The sequence below is a fragment of the Zeus faber genome (genome assembly GCF_960531495.2).
Source record: "Zeus faber genome assembly, chromosome: 11".
Classification (NCBI taxonomy): domain Eukaryota; kingdom Metazoa; phylum Chordata; class Actinopteri; order Zeiformes; family Zeidae; genus Zeus; species Zeus faber.
The window spans coordinates 6,698,830-6,713,786 of record NC_137205.1 but is presented as its reverse complement, the minus strand read 5'-3'; the positions used below and the strand labels follow the sequence as shown (position 1 = coordinate 6,713,786).

The following is a 14,957-nucleotide window of genomic DNA, read 5'->3' as shown; positions in this document are numbered from 1 at the left end:
CTTAAGATTTTGTGAGTCTACACAGACTATTCAAAAGCCAAGTCATATACTATTTGGAGCAGCATATTGTATGCCCTCCATCTCGGTGGCAAACTGTGTGTTTACGATTAACAGATGGTGTGATAAGCATTTTTGGGTCGAGAGGTTGTACTTCAAGTGAATGCAATGTACACCTACTGGATTGTCAAGATGTTTGTGTGTGCGTCTACGTTGCTTTCACTTCCCGGTACTCAACACGCTGTTCACATGGAATTTAAACCTTTTGGCATTCAACCAGTGATCCAGATGAATTCCACAACATTACGTCGACAACAAGAACACTGTGGTTTACTACCTACTAGGAGTGTTAGATATTCTGCAACGATTTGGCAAGATAATTAAAACAATTTTTGCTGGGTTTTTTTTATATTAAATTTTTAGCTGCAGTCATCATCATTAGCTGCTCAACATTGTCAGGTGTCTCTTTGCTTAACTGACACCCCCCTTCTGTTTCTCCATGAGAACCTAACGGTTCAATATAGTTTGGTGTTGCTGTGTGTCCCTCCCTGACAGAGATGTCGGAAACCGGGGGCCGACCAGCTTCCACGTCTTCGGTCCAGTCCCTCTCGCTTCTGGAGATCAAGGCCGAAACTCAATTCGTGCTTAAAGCCTTCCTACGGCAGACGCTGTCCATCTCCTCCCCGGAGAGGCCCGGCAGAGTGGGAGGAGCTTACAAGGACCACAACAAATACAGGTGACCAGTCCTGTGTGTCTTGTTGCGGACTCTCCCTGTCGGAAAAATCTGAGTGAGCCGCCGAGAACCAACTCTCAAAAAAAGCCAAACTTTTCATCATTTCTCTTATGTAGTAGTTTGAAAGAAACAATTGGAATATATTTTACAACCGTGTGGTTTGTCCGTCAAAAATAATTGTAATTCTTATTTGTTTTGTATACGTTTACACCTCTTTTGATAATTTTACCCTGTACATTAACAGTGCAGCATTCACAGCTGCACTGTTAATGTACATTACATAAATAGTTTCTGAAGTGTAGGGTCCATTTTGATGCAGTTCACTAGAGATGTACCGACTTTTGTGGCCAATGCCAGTTGCCGATATTCCGCTAGCGGTGTCGGCCGATACCCTGCCAATTAAGATTTTTGTGGGAGGACTCCCTTGTAACGGGAGGTCCTGTTCTCGTGCTCTCTGCTTCCTCATATTCTTACCTGCTTCCAAATTTCATTGTTTATTTCTCAAGTCAATATCTTCTGATTTTAATCTGCATCCCTACTGTTCGCTGTAGCCTCATCTGAATTTGCCAATGCTTTCCAGCTCCACCGTCAAGCTGGCACCGAAGGCGAGGGATGGCTTCAACTCTCAGGATGAGGATCACAGCTCTGCCGACGAGAAGAAGCGAAGCCTTAAGGACATCATCAAGCGGCTGCCCCGCCGCAGCACCCTCCGTCGCGACACCCAAGATCACAAAGCCTACAAAGACCATAATAGCATGTCGGATGGGCCGCAAAAAGGCGCCAGCCCCGGCCTGTCCCATCTCAGAGATCAACTCGAGGTAACAAACTTCATTCAACAACATTTAACAATATAATTTATATCTCAGAAATATCGACAGGGTAAACATTATAATAAAAAAACCAAAAAAAAAACCATGGAATGACAAAAGTGCTCCTCTTAAACCGCAGGATATTGTCATCTCACCGTCCTCTACCTCAGAGGAAGAGGATGGTGAGCGAAAGCAGCAGAAAAAGCTGAAGAAGAAGAAAAAGTTCCAGAAGCAAATCTCAGACTTTTTCCGAAGAAGGCTTGAAAAGGAGAAGGAGAAGGAGAAGGAGAAGTCCCAGTCCCGTCCACAGAGGCCCTCCTGCCTGCCTGTCAGTAATGGGCCGGACCACGGCCCCACCTTGGGCTCACCCAGTAAGCCCCCCTCCCATGGAGATTTTAGTGGCTCCAGAAACTGTACAAGCTAATTTACAGAACAGAATTGCAGGTTTGACAATGTCTGATTGGTTAGTCTTCGTCAAGTGAGAACCTTTGCTGCACCCTTTGTTCGACATTGGAGATACCTGATATTCTGGTTCAGCTCATCGTATCTCTTTTAGCACTTGGATGTAAATAACAAAAGCGCTCGAAACTGAAATTTGCTATTCGTTTTTTTTTTTTTGTTTTTTTTATCCTAAGTTGAAATTCTTGCAAAGTTTTTGCTTTGGAACTGAGAACATAGAGCCAAACTACCCACAGAGGGAAAATGGTGCAGTTTCAAGAGTGCTGGAGGCAAACATTTGTTTTGCCGGGAGTGGGGGGTTCAGTGTTTCCTGTACATTGTGCTTAAAATGCAACACACTGTCTAGTGCATGAATTTGACCTCTCAATGTATGTCAAACCTGCGTTCTCATGATTGGGGTGTCGTATGGGACAGCTCAGCTGCTAATGTTTCTACCTGTTGCTTGTTTGTGCAGACCACTCTCTGGCGTTCTACGAGGAAGTGGCCGAGAGGCTGGATAAGATCGCCCACAAGTCTCGCAGTATTAAGAAGCCACACACACTCAGCCCTCCATCACCGGTCCAGCCTTCGTCCTCCCCTGTGGCAGCCCCGACCCCCATCAAACCTCTGCCCGGTGAACAACCCATATACACACACACACACACACACGATAGTGGTGACTTGCATTCTGTCTGGCTACAAATATTTAAAAAAAATGTTACCTAAGGCTCATTACGTTCTCATTACGGGCCATGATGCTCCCTTCCAAATGTTTGTGCTCAGAGCTCAGAGCTTGCCGCCTTGACTGTTTAGTTGTCTGTGAGTGACGTGTCTGACATCAGTGGGAATGGACCACTGCCCTGAAGGGACCCTTCACGAGTTTGGTCATATCCGTAAATCCATAAAAAAAAAAAGAGAGAAATCACTTGATTTCAGAATGTTGGGAAATGATGACTACGTTTATTTGTTTATTTGTTGTTAAATGTTTTATTTATGTTTTTGCTTTACCCCACCCCCTTATCATGGGGACGTTTTTATCCATGATTTAAAAAGTAATAAAAATAATTTAGAAATATTTTAAGACAAGATACCGCTCATATAAAATCACTGTCTGCTTATATACTGTAATCCAATGTTATCAAATACAAACTGACACTAATACATTTATTTCCTAATAAAACTCAACTGTTTCAGACCTCATACCTTCTTACAATGAGTAATCAGACCAAATAAAAGGCGTGACGTTATATTGTATGTAGGCCAAACAATGTACACAACTGTTTTTTTGTTTTTTGTTGTTGTATTTTTTCTTGGCTTCCCGCTGAATGGCGTGCTCTTCTCCCCACCAGCCTGTGACAAAGATGCCGTGGTGCGACAGCTCATCAACATCCTCTCAATGGAAGGGGATGCCATCAACACCAAGGTGTGTGCTAAACTGGCCCCACATTAAGGCTCCATGGGGTCTGCATGGGGATGGGAACATCTGAAATACTGTATATACATACATAAAACAGACTACAGACAGACAAACAAACTACCACACTTGCCTATGGTGGCTTTAAACTTGCCAAATAAGCAGGGTTCTAACCAGGTGTTTGAGGTGCTTGAAGTTCGTCCAAAGAAGATTTAAGGACTGGAATATCTTGAAAATAGCCCCTTTTGTGCTGAAGCGCTTGAAGTCCTTGGAAAAAAATGCGATCGTTAAAAACCTGTGATATTCACCCTGGATATGTTATTCAAATCGTAACTTAACAAAATAAAATCCAGAATCGCTTTTTTTCTCTCGTAGCTATTTCTTCTTGGTCTGAGCGCTTTTACGACATAGATGAGTCCAGGGAAATGTAAATTGAATTCAGCATGGTTTGAAATAGACACTAATATAAATAATAGACAATGAGATTAAGATTATATTTTAATTAAGAAAGATCACCTTGAAAATGGAAAAATAGTGCTTGAAAATGTACTTGAATTTCATTTTGTAATGCCAAAGTGAACCCTGAAAGAAGGAATTAAATACAGAAATGCTTTCATGTACCTTTCCAAGCCACCCCTTGTCCCAGTGCATTTATATTGAGGTTTTAAAGATATGAACGGCATGTGGTGTCGTCGCCTATTGAAACGTCTTCAATAGAGCAGAAGTGTACCCGTAAAGGGAGCTGCTTTCAAGCTCCATGGAATGTGATTGGCCGAAAGCTACTCTATCCCAGAATGCAGTATAATGGCAGTATAAAGTCTACCGCTACAACAGGCAGTCACACTGAAACTGCCTTCAACTATCTTGGTTTTCTATGGGCAGGCAGCGTCTGCTCTATTTATAGATTTTATAGTTGTGCGTGTTTGTTCATAACTAACACAAGTCCTTGAAAACAAAGCACCAGTTGTGGCTGATCAACGGTATTTTGCCCGGCAGATCAATTCGGACCCCTTCCTGCGTTCCCAGCTGACGCGTCTCTCCTACCCTTCCTTCGCAAAGCTGCTGGACACCTTCAGCAACTGCGAGGCGCAGGAGGCTCAGCCGCCGGCACCCGTGCCGGCCAGCCCCACACTGCGGCGCTTGGCGGTCACCATGGAGGTGTCACGGCGCGTGGTGACGGCCACGGGCACCCAGCGCATGCAGGGGTACGCCGAGCGCTACATGGAAACCTTCGCCCCCTGGGTCAAGAGCCAAGGCGGCTGGGTGAGCACTGTTGGAGTGTTTTACCCCCCCAGCCCACCCCCACTCCTTCCTTTGTTGTTGTTGTGCTGGTGCTTTTCCTCTTCCTTCATCTTCCTGCTAGAAAGTGGTGCCTGTAGTTCTCAAATTGTAACACCAGAGGGCACCACATTCAAATGCAAGCCCACCATTTTTGGGTTCCTCCCATGTTTCCTTTCGTCGCTAACTATCTTTTGTTATTTTATTTTTTTTCCTTTCAAGGAGAACATCATTCTGGAGGAAGTCTCAGAATACGATTGAGCTCTCGGACCCGCCCCCCTCAACCGACAGGGCCGGAGTGACTCATCTGGAGAAAAGGGACGATTCCCGGTGGGCAGCTGGTTGTTGGGCCAGTGACGAGGCAATTATTTAAATTTTATCATAGCGTTTACAAGAATTTTGTCACCTCTATACTTGCTGCAGCATCGGCCATTGCCGTGGCCACCTGTCTCCCTCCATCTGCCGCTTATTACAGATGGAGGGAGACAGGTCCTGATCTATACCTGATCTAAGGTCTCCTATAGCCTTCTCTCCTCCCGTGATAAGCAGACTGTGCTGCGCCCCTGCTGTGGGCGCACGAAGCGGACACTTTCACTTTTCTAGTGTCACACTAAGTATTGATAACACGCTTAGTATTTTACAGATTTGATTTTTTATTTATTTTTTTTGATGAACGTCGGCACTGATATGTGAAAATTAACTAAATGGGTTTTATTTATATACCAAAAAAATAGCTAAACGACAGTGGGAGCTGGGCAAGTAATGTTATCAGTGTGTGCCCGAACACCGTGTAACACCCATAATCACGGCAACCATACTACTGACACGCCCCCGGGACCCCATTGGATAGAAACAGCGCGCCCCGCCCACACCAAACACTGGATGCTGATGGGGCATGAGTGGCCCTCCAGGTCCTGAAAGACAAACTATGGAAGAGTCTTGCATTCATTCAGGGAATTTTTTCTTTAACTGTTTTTTGCGTTATTAACACCACGTTATAACGGAATGAGGTGCTGCTTCACGGACAGCGGCAGTGCTGAAAGTCAGTCGCTGCTTCAATGGTGCATTAGGGACCATCTACAAATTTCACGAGTCCATTTTTTTACATGACTCAAACTTTTTTTTCTCATGTATTTATTTCTTAGAGACATAATATAATTTTGTGGTGAATCTGGTAGATTTTATCGTCCTTAAGACATGTCTTTACAGGCATGGAACTAAAACGAACAATTAATCCTTTGAAAAAACGGGATTCTGCAATATTATATTGTATTGCCAAACTGTCTTGGCCAAACTGAATTGGCCACTGAAAATATTCAGTCCAAATCTGCAAACAAAATAACGTATTCTCTATTAGCTGGATTATATGAAAATTCCAAATATTTTCAACGAATATGACATGTGATGATGTGATGCTGTCTTCCTTTTCGGGGACTCTACATGATATGATGCCGTTGTGTGAAAGCACAACGGCATCGTATCACATTTTGTACACAGTTGTACAGTAGTACACAGTCTGCACATACAGAGAGGCTATCATTACTTTAAAGCTGATACCTGTTAACAGTGAAGTGAAAGTGCATGCAGTGTGTGTGTGTTGTTGATGCACAGTGCATCAACAACAGCAGACAATCTGTAGCGATTTAAAAATGTGGGAAAATGTGTTTTATGTAAATTATCAGCTCGTTGCTGATCCAGTGTTAAACAACTATGTTTACTGTGTTTGTATGTCCCTGGGCCCATATTCCTCAAGCGTCTCAGAGTAGGAAATGGGTCCTGACTTCCACAGAATTCTCAGTGACCCAGATTTGGCAGGGGATTTTATCCACCGCCTTAACCTAGGACCAAGGAATCTTCTCCTATCTCCAGCAGGATTTCTTTAAATCGTTATAGGATTTTTGTCAATATTTTTGTTGTTTTTACAAATAATGCTAATTGTATTATTATTCTAATTATTATTGAAAATATTATTATTTATAATAATCATATTTGTACTGTTATTGAAAATATTATAATTATTATTGACCAACAATCAGACAGGTTCTATTCAAAAGCCAAATAATATACTATTTGGAGCAGCATATTGTATGCCCTCCATCTCGGTGGCAAACTGTCTTTACGATTTAACAGATTTTTGGGTCGAGAGGTTGTACTTCAAGTGAATGCAATGTACACCTACTGGATTGTCAAGATGTTTGTGTGCGCGTCTACGTTGCTTTCACTTCCTGGTACTCAACACGCTGTTGATATGGAATTTAAACCTTTTGGCATTCAACCAGTGATCCAGATGAATTCCACAACATTACGTCGACAACAAGAACACTGTGGTTTACTACCTACTAGGAGTGTTAGATATTCTGCAACGATTTGGTAAGATAATTAAAATCGCTTTTGCTGTTTTTTTTTTTTGTTTTTTTTAGCTGCAGTTATCATCAGATATTCTCTTTAGAATGGCCAGAAAGCAAAGATCTACAGGTTTCTACAGGTCTTTTTCCTTTTCTGGTATTAGCCGCTCAACATTGTCAGGTGTCTCTTTGCTGAACTGACACCCCCCACCCTTCTCTTAATGAGAACCTAACGGTTCAAAATTGTGTGTGTGTGTGTGTGTGTGTGTGTGTGTGTTTTTGGATTATAATTTTTTTACTCCTATAATCAAGCCTTTAATGCCATTCCTAGAAGTGACACTTGTATGGTATACATTTTATATATGCATTTCTATAGTGTTTCTATGTCTGTTTGTATAGTGAAAATTCTCTATCAAGTTCAGATGCAGATTTTTATTTCTGTGCATCACTACTTGGTTGGTAATTCTTTACTGAAAAGCCATGGATGATTACTGGTACAGGAAGTGTTACACTAGTAATTCATGATGCTTGAGCTGTGAGAGCAGAGCTGTGCAGGCCGGTATTTATGTATCCGGACTTTTCTCGTGATTATAATGCAAGTGAACGTAATGAGAAAGATTCAAGATTCAGAGAAGACGGTGAAAGCATGGCTCACCACTACAGTACACAAACAAGAGTTTGTTAAATGTTTGCTGTACTTATTAAGAATTGTGTGTTTGACTTTGTAGATGTTTGATGCATTTAAAGTGTTTTTTGAGAAACGTTTTTTGTGGGTCATTGACTTATGCACCCCAAGGTCATTTTAATGATCTGTTGTGTTTCGTGTGATCTCTTGTATTTTCACCAACAGTTGTATTTTAGGTCTACCATTGGTGATGAAATATTTATTTTTAATATCAAATACCCCCAAAAAAAACAAAAAACATTTTTTTCAATATACTTCTTTATTCCAAGGAAGTACAAAACCATTACATTTATGACAAAGATCTACATTATCGTTGTGTGTTCTACATTACATCCACACTCACACTATCTATCACACCTTTGCTTATGTTTTTAGCTTGTTAGGTCGATCACATTTGCATTTACAGTTTAAAAATCAAATTCAATAAAAAAGCGTGTGAATGTTTCTGACCCGGTCGCTCTCCATCAGTGCTGTGCCGGGGGGGGCGCTGTTTTTCACTTTCAGTGCATTATCTGTCGCCAATAGACAAATTGGTCGTTTGAAACTCCTGGCCTGAATTGCGTGAGTGGCAGACTGACGACTCTCTTATCTCTTAATTTATCGGACAGAATATGAGACCTCAACACTGTATAACTTTTAAGTTGCTTGTGAAAGAGGATACATTTCAAAAGTACAATCACTGGGTTTAGTGCAGTTTAACTTATATTTGTTTTAATATCTACATGCACGACGGAACAGTGTCCGAGCCACCATGGAACATACTGGTCCTCTCACTTTCAATGCTGGTACAGGAGAGATTTTCAAACCAATGCTCTGGAGCCTATTAGACAATTGTTTCTGATCATTGGTTAAAATTGAAAGTTTTTCTAATAAATTGCACCGGGTTTGCTGAGATAAAATGTTTTTTCCCATCCCAGGGCAGTCGTCTTTAGCTTTCTTTTCACCCACGGAGCATATGAGCAGCTGGTTCAGAGTCAGTCCAAGTACTTCTCAGCTCGCAGGATTTGACAGTACATCAGCAAGGAGAAAGCCACGGCCAGGATCTGACGAGGGAAGGCGAGAGGCAGGTAAAAAAAAAGCGCATACCAGACAAATACTCCTGTAAAGTATAGTTACACGTAAGCCCTGATTGTTATTGCACTACAATCGCCTGGGGAAGCAATGAGCAATAAAAGTGTACAGTAAATACCTGTACAATGCCGATGCACAATCCAAACACCAGGACGGAGGGGATGTTGTCTAGCAGCCACTGCCTGGCCTTCTGGTAGCACGGCTAGAGAAGCACAGGGCCAGGGCACATTGAGAAGTAAGGGGATAAAAACAAATTAATTTGTTTTAGCTATGTTTTTTAGCCAACAAACTGTAGTGGGCGTGCAAACTGTAACAACTTAGTAAATACATAATAAAAAGTGTGTGTGTGTGTGTGTGTGTGTGTGCATAAACACACACACACACACATATACCCCTATAACCTGTCCTGTGCATAGAATCGCATTTGTACATTCTGTATATTATATATTTGGCTGTTTTGTTTTTTTTTTGTTTTGTTTTTTGCTATTTGTGAATATAATGTTATAACACCACCAACCCTATGTTCCCCACTCAAATGAAAGGGGCAAACCCACCTCGTTCCACCCGTCGACACACGGGTGCGTCCCCACGGTGCAGCAAGACGAGGGCAGGGTTCCGTTCAACACGTCGTACCAGTCCGTTTTGTTGGTCACGCCGCAGCACTTGAACTGCAGCGAGGGTTGAGATGGGTGACGGGATCAAATTCAAGGGCATATACAGTAATCGTAAATGTAATTTATTTTAAAAATTTAAATAGAATGAAAGTAATAAAATACCATGCAGGCATGAAATGTCACCCTTCAAACATGAAGCTCAAAGTGCTTTCCGGCCAATATAAAATGCACTCAATAAAATTACAAAATAAAGCCTTTGAAAACAATACAACAATAATGATGTGAACTAAAATGCAAAATCTGGAAGAGAATAATAATGAAATTAACATAGCAGCGCAAGGAAAATCCGTCTTGCCGATTAAAAGCGAGTGGTGCTAATTAAAGACTGAGTGGAATACGGAACCGAACGTTCCTCACCATTTTCTGCACGTTGTCCCAGGACTTCTTCAGCCCCTTGTCTGTGGTGTAAAGCGGCATTCCTCCCTTCAGGTCGCCATGCGCTTTGGAGTCCAGCTGAGGGGAGACGGGAAGAGAGCCAGACGGAGAATTTCACATCTTCGAGTACGAGTGTGAACACAAGCCGCTAAAGCTGCATTTCATGGATGTCATGGAAATGTAATTCACTTCACAGCTGCTTTGAATACAGAACAGTTTAGGGGGTAACACGATATGATAGACGTTTACATTAAATATGCACAACATTACATATAGTTTTCAATGTTCATACAGCAAATGGACAAATTCATGGATACACCTGGCAATATATGGACCTATATATTAAGGACATAATAAGGAGTGGGACTATTCTTTGTCTCCAGAGCTGCAATCTCTCTTTGAATCCCGTCATACAAGTACTTGACTGTGTGCAGTGGGACATTGTACTATTTTTCTTGGAGGAAAGCCTCCGGTTCTTTGAGGGACGGAAGAGATGGAAATCAACTTTTGCATGCCTGGCTACCAGAAGGCCCATAAAAGGTTCAGCTGTGAACCTTTTCAAATCGGGTTTTGCGCTCCATACGCCAGGTTTATGCATCCATTGGGCGCTTGGCCTCTTTAGCATCCAGAATTAAAGTAAAATTCATACAGCGTAGAGGAAGTTCATTGACAAGAATAATGCACTGCGACCGTTGTTCACGACCATATCTGTAAAGTAGCAGAAACACAAATCTTTGCTCAGATTGGAAAACTGCAACTACACCTTGTTCCTAAGTTACTGTGGTTTTGGTTCATAGGCTATAAGGATGAGAGTTTGGTCTTGTGCGTGGCAAGCGACACTAAAAACATGGACCCTGATGAGATTATGAGCAGTCTTGAGGTAGAATGAGGCAGAATTATTATCAACTTCAACATGGCCCACCCCTGCCAGGGTGGTACAATCTGAGAAAACTGTGAGTAAAATAACACACTTTGTGTGGAGTAGCATGCCTACAGGCCCAATTGACGTCTCGCCCCGGCTACAAAACATAATTCAGGCCGTGATATTCGGAAGGCACCAGGGCTACTGAGGAGTTCTCCCTATACACTTATACCTTTCATTGGCCTTTCAAGCTTTTGTGGTTGAAATATGTGAAGCCACATGGATATGAGGAGGCACATTCTGACTACAAAACACCAGCAAAGACCACAGCCACTTTAAGTTTGCAATGCAAGCTAGGTAGAGAATTTATGACTGGGGGTCAAATGTTACGGGCCTCATGAAAGCTTGAGGTCATTAAATGTGAATGCCCAGTTGAGAGAGAGTGCTGCAGAAGGGGATAGACGGACGGTCTTTGAAAGATCACTGGTGGCAAATGTCCTGCCTAAATAAACAGTAGCTGTAAAAAATGTGTTCCAAAAGCAACTGTGGGTAATCGGGTGATCTGGGTGCGATGTGCAGATCGTGGGCTCACCTTATTATGGAAAAGGTGTATTACCAACACAAGCGTTACCTCCGTCAGGACCAGGAGCAAGAGGATGACAAAGAACTGCAACAGAGGGAGAGGTAAAAGCAAGTAAAAAAAAAAAAAAGAAATGCTTCCGTGCAGAAATGATCTGTACCAAGTTTAAGGTGGAGCATAAAGTTGCTACCCACCCCTACGGTAGGTCCACTCACCGTCATCAGCAGGCAGCGTTGCTCCTTCAGGGCACCCAGGCAGCCCAGGAATCCGGTCACCATCGTCACGCCCCCGGCAACGAGCAGCAGATTGGCGGCTGATAGTGAGGGGAAGGACAGCGGCAGGGAGGAGAACTCGGCCTGGGTGAAGGACAGCCACACCCCGACGCCGAACAAGCCGCAACCCCCGAGCTTGAACAAGTGGAGGGGAAATGGGACGTTACAGGTATTCGCATGCCTTTGGTGTCCCAATAGAGCGACCAAGATGGCCTTCAGGCGCTGTGCACTATCATTTCAGCTGATCAGCTCCACTTTTATAAACCCTTCATAGGCTACAGCAGACGTTGTGAATCACAGGTCCTGGGACAATGAAGTCTCCCAACTAGTGGAATCTGGCTTTGACACCTTCCATTGCATATTACTGAAACAACATTTGTTATTTTTAGTTGGACAGAAATTATAGATTTACAAGAAAAGGACCAAATCCAACAGAAATCTTCCACTAGTTCAGGTAGAATATGAGTCCTTTCTGGTCCAAAACCCTGAGAAGGGATATGAGGGATCCCCCATTTACATTTGCCGCACTTCACTGAAGGGCAGGATGTACATGTACGTGTACTTCTTGCAAAATGTGGCAAACACGTTAGAGGAGAGAGGTTTTCTTCAATGGATTTTCCTAACTCCTGAAAAGTGACCGTTAATGTTCAACGGGGTTGGCAGAGCCGCTGCCTCAAATGTGGTCTTGGGACTCATAATGGATCACATTCCATGCAAAGTGATACTTCAGCAGCTCAGGCATTTATATAAGAACCAGCGGTTTTGACAGCGGTTTTTTTTCTTTCTTTTTTTTTTTTTTACTACAATGTTTTCGATGGAGATACTGTATATACCCCATGCAAATTAGCAATTCTTTCCCGCGAGGGCATCGGTAAGAAAGCGCAGCCGGAGAATGAAGCGTTCCAGTTTTCCCCAAAGGTCTAATCCGCCCCTACTTGACCCACATAATTTGGGGAGCTGGCACGTCTGGCCACTCGGGCTGATCTCCATGTGTTTCCAACCAAAGAGCGCGTATCCTCTGTAATTTAGCCTCCACATTTTCTTTTCATTTTATGTGCCAATCCGGCACCAAGTATCGCCCCGATACAATCCTTTTCCCTCTTTCAAGGCCTGTTTCTGATTTAATTCAGGTGTGGGAGCCGACTCACTCCGCTCTAATTTGTACACTTTGAATGTGTTTTGGTCTCATTCAGAGGGATTTATGTTGCAAGGCTAATTGGAAATACGCAAATAATTAATTAATAAATAAACAAAGGGTTTACCGGCAAAATTACCAACATAAACATGTTCGAAATGACCTCAGTTTCTCTAAAATTATGTAGGCATGTGGCAGAGCTGCGCTCATCCCTTTTCCAGCAGATATTGTAGAAATGGCATGTTAATATAAGGATTCTGGCAGAAGTTATCCCAAGTTATGGCAGCATCAGAATAATGTTGGTTATCTGGGGTAAAATATCCATTCATGTATGAATGTATGAATAAATGGCTTTATGTCAAAAAGCAGGGTTTGAATCATTTAGTAAGTTTCCCATCTCCATATACGTATATTGACTATGTTTTAGTATCTTATCTTATGTATACTATATAAAATAATGCCTTCTTCGAGTGGAAATTCCCTTTGTCATCGTGGCTGACTTAAATCATAAGGTACTGTAAAATAGCACAGCGGAGACTTAAAAAGAAAAAAACACAGCCTGACTTTATATATACTTGGGTTGAAGCAGAAAGTTCTCTTAAGATTTCTAAAATGGTAACCTGCTAGTTGTTCAGGGGGAAGGTGTGTCCCGACTTCAGACAAGATATGTTGAGATAAGATATTGATTGAGGGAAATCGGAAATCCAGAAAAAAAAAATACGAACCCAGAAGATGAGGTTAAAGACAAACATCAGGTATTTGACACAGCACAGGCACTTCCTTGACACCGACATCCTGAAAGAGGGAGAGAGAGAGAGAGAGAGAAACATTTATTATCATTTGGGGGAAAAAGGACTTGATTCTTCTGGTATTTCCAACTGCCCAGGTACCAGTAAAATGTGTTGTGTGTGTGTGTGTGTGTATATATATATCGGCCCTGCCAGTTACAAAGCGACCACATGTGTTGTGGTTGCATGTGGGTTTTTTAAGGGTCGCGTTAATAGACTGGCAGGGGTCTCTTTATGGGTTTGTTATGGTGTTTCTCTGTGGTTACTGTGTGTGTGTGTGTGTGTGCGTGTGTGCGTGCGTGCTGGCAAGGTACAAGGTAGAGCTAGATAAAGAACGGATAATATGAAGTAGAGCGCCCGTCTACAACAGTTGAATTTGAGATGAACAAATGACAAATAAACATCCGAAAAAGGTTCCAGAGAAGGTAGAAATACTTTACTACTACGTTTTGGGAGAATTGGGGCTTCGGGAGAGTTCTGGGGGGAAATTGGCCTCTGTCTCCGGTGGACTGCTGAAGCGGCCCTCACACTGACCGCTGACCACCACACAGGCCAGGTTCCCCAAACAGGAAGCAAAGCTGCTGACAGGAAGCTGACAGGAAGCTCGGGGTGGGGTGGGGGTACAGTTGGTGAATGTCGCGGGGGCGGGGGTCCACCGTGAGCCATCGGTTGTGTGAAGCCAGTGACTCACTCAACCAATATAGAATGAGGTACAGCTCATTCAGCCATTGTGTGTGTGTGTGTGTGTGTGTGTGTGTGTGTGTGTGTGTGTGTGTGTGTGTGTGCGTGCGCGTGCGCGCGCGAGAATCCGGTTGCGACCTGAACATGCGACCCATGGCACAGACTTTTCGGTGCCTCCTGGATTTGAACCTTTGACAGCCTTCTCCAGGGGATGGGCCCTCCGAGCATCATGTTGTAGCTACACATAAGTCAGCCCTATGGTCCAGATCTTCGATGCCGGCCCTCGACGGCCGATCGACTGTAAAAGAGACCAGGTTGTTGGCTTCTCGGCCGCCCTCTCCACACGTCCAGCTGCCGCATGGCTTCAAAACATACGGGGTGGCCGACGTGTTTGGCGTGTGCGTTTTTTTTTTTTTTTGTTTGTTTTTTTAACTTGACCTTACCTGAAGCAGGGCGTCACAGGTGGATGGACGACAGTCTTTTACCCTCTTCTACCAGCTCAGATCACTCCGTCGCCAGAAAAGCCCCTCAACACAGTCGCGGTTGTACTTGTTTCCTCTCTGTGCTGTTCCTCGGGGTTAAAAAAACAAAACCAAAACAAAACAAAAAAAAGGCCCCTCCGCGATAACGATCGGAACGCCGCTATTCCTCCTTCGTATCCTTCTTCTCCCCTCCTTGCTGCGATGTCCTTTGCTTGCTGGTTCTCTCGTTTTGCCCCCCCCCCCCCCACTCTCCTCCACTGTTTTGGAGATTGAAGTGGAACGGTCTCGACCCTCCTTCAAAGTTGAACTCACTCTCTAATTGCGCTCTCCAAGTTCCC

At 43.3% G+C, this 14,957-nt stretch overlaps 2 protein-coding genes across 2 annotated transcripts; one reads left to right on the top strand and one right to left on the bottom strand.

Annotated features, from left to right (window-relative positions):
* Positions 1 to 554: 554 nt before the first annotated feature.
* Positions 555 to 5,274, top strand: bcl2l12 (BCL2 like 12; the record flags this gene model as incomplete). Its single annotated transcript, XM_080009537.1, has 7 exons — positions 555 to 733; positions 1,311 to 1,548; positions 1,679 to 1,910; positions 2,453 to 2,611; positions 3,327 to 3,400; positions 4,388 to 4,654; positions 4,892 to 5,274. 7 exons carry the CDS (start codon positions 555 to 557, stop codon positions 4,928 to 4,930), a joined length of 1,188 nt encoding a protein of 395 aa, XP_079865663.1. The 3' UTR covers positions 4,931 to 5,274.
* Positions 5,275 to 7,934: 2,660 nt separating this feature from the next.
* Positions 7,935 to 14,951, bottom strand: tspan4b (tetraspanin 4b). The gene is made up of 8 exons (XM_080010199.1): positions 14,581 to 14,951; positions 13,394 to 13,463; positions 11,477 to 11,668; positions 11,274 to 11,348; positions 9,802 to 9,897; positions 9,325 to 9,438; positions 8,889 to 8,972; positions 7,935 to 8,742 (listed from the first exon to the last, which is right to left on the bottom strand). Exons 2-8 carry the CDS (start codon positions 13,460 to 13,462, stop codon positions 8,674 to 8,676), a joined length of 699 nt encoding a protein of 232 aa, XP_079866325.1. The 5' UTR covers position 13,463; positions 14,581 to 14,951; the 3' UTR covers positions 7,935 to 8,673.
* Between the last annotated feature and the right edge of the window lie 6 nt (positions 14,952 to 14,957).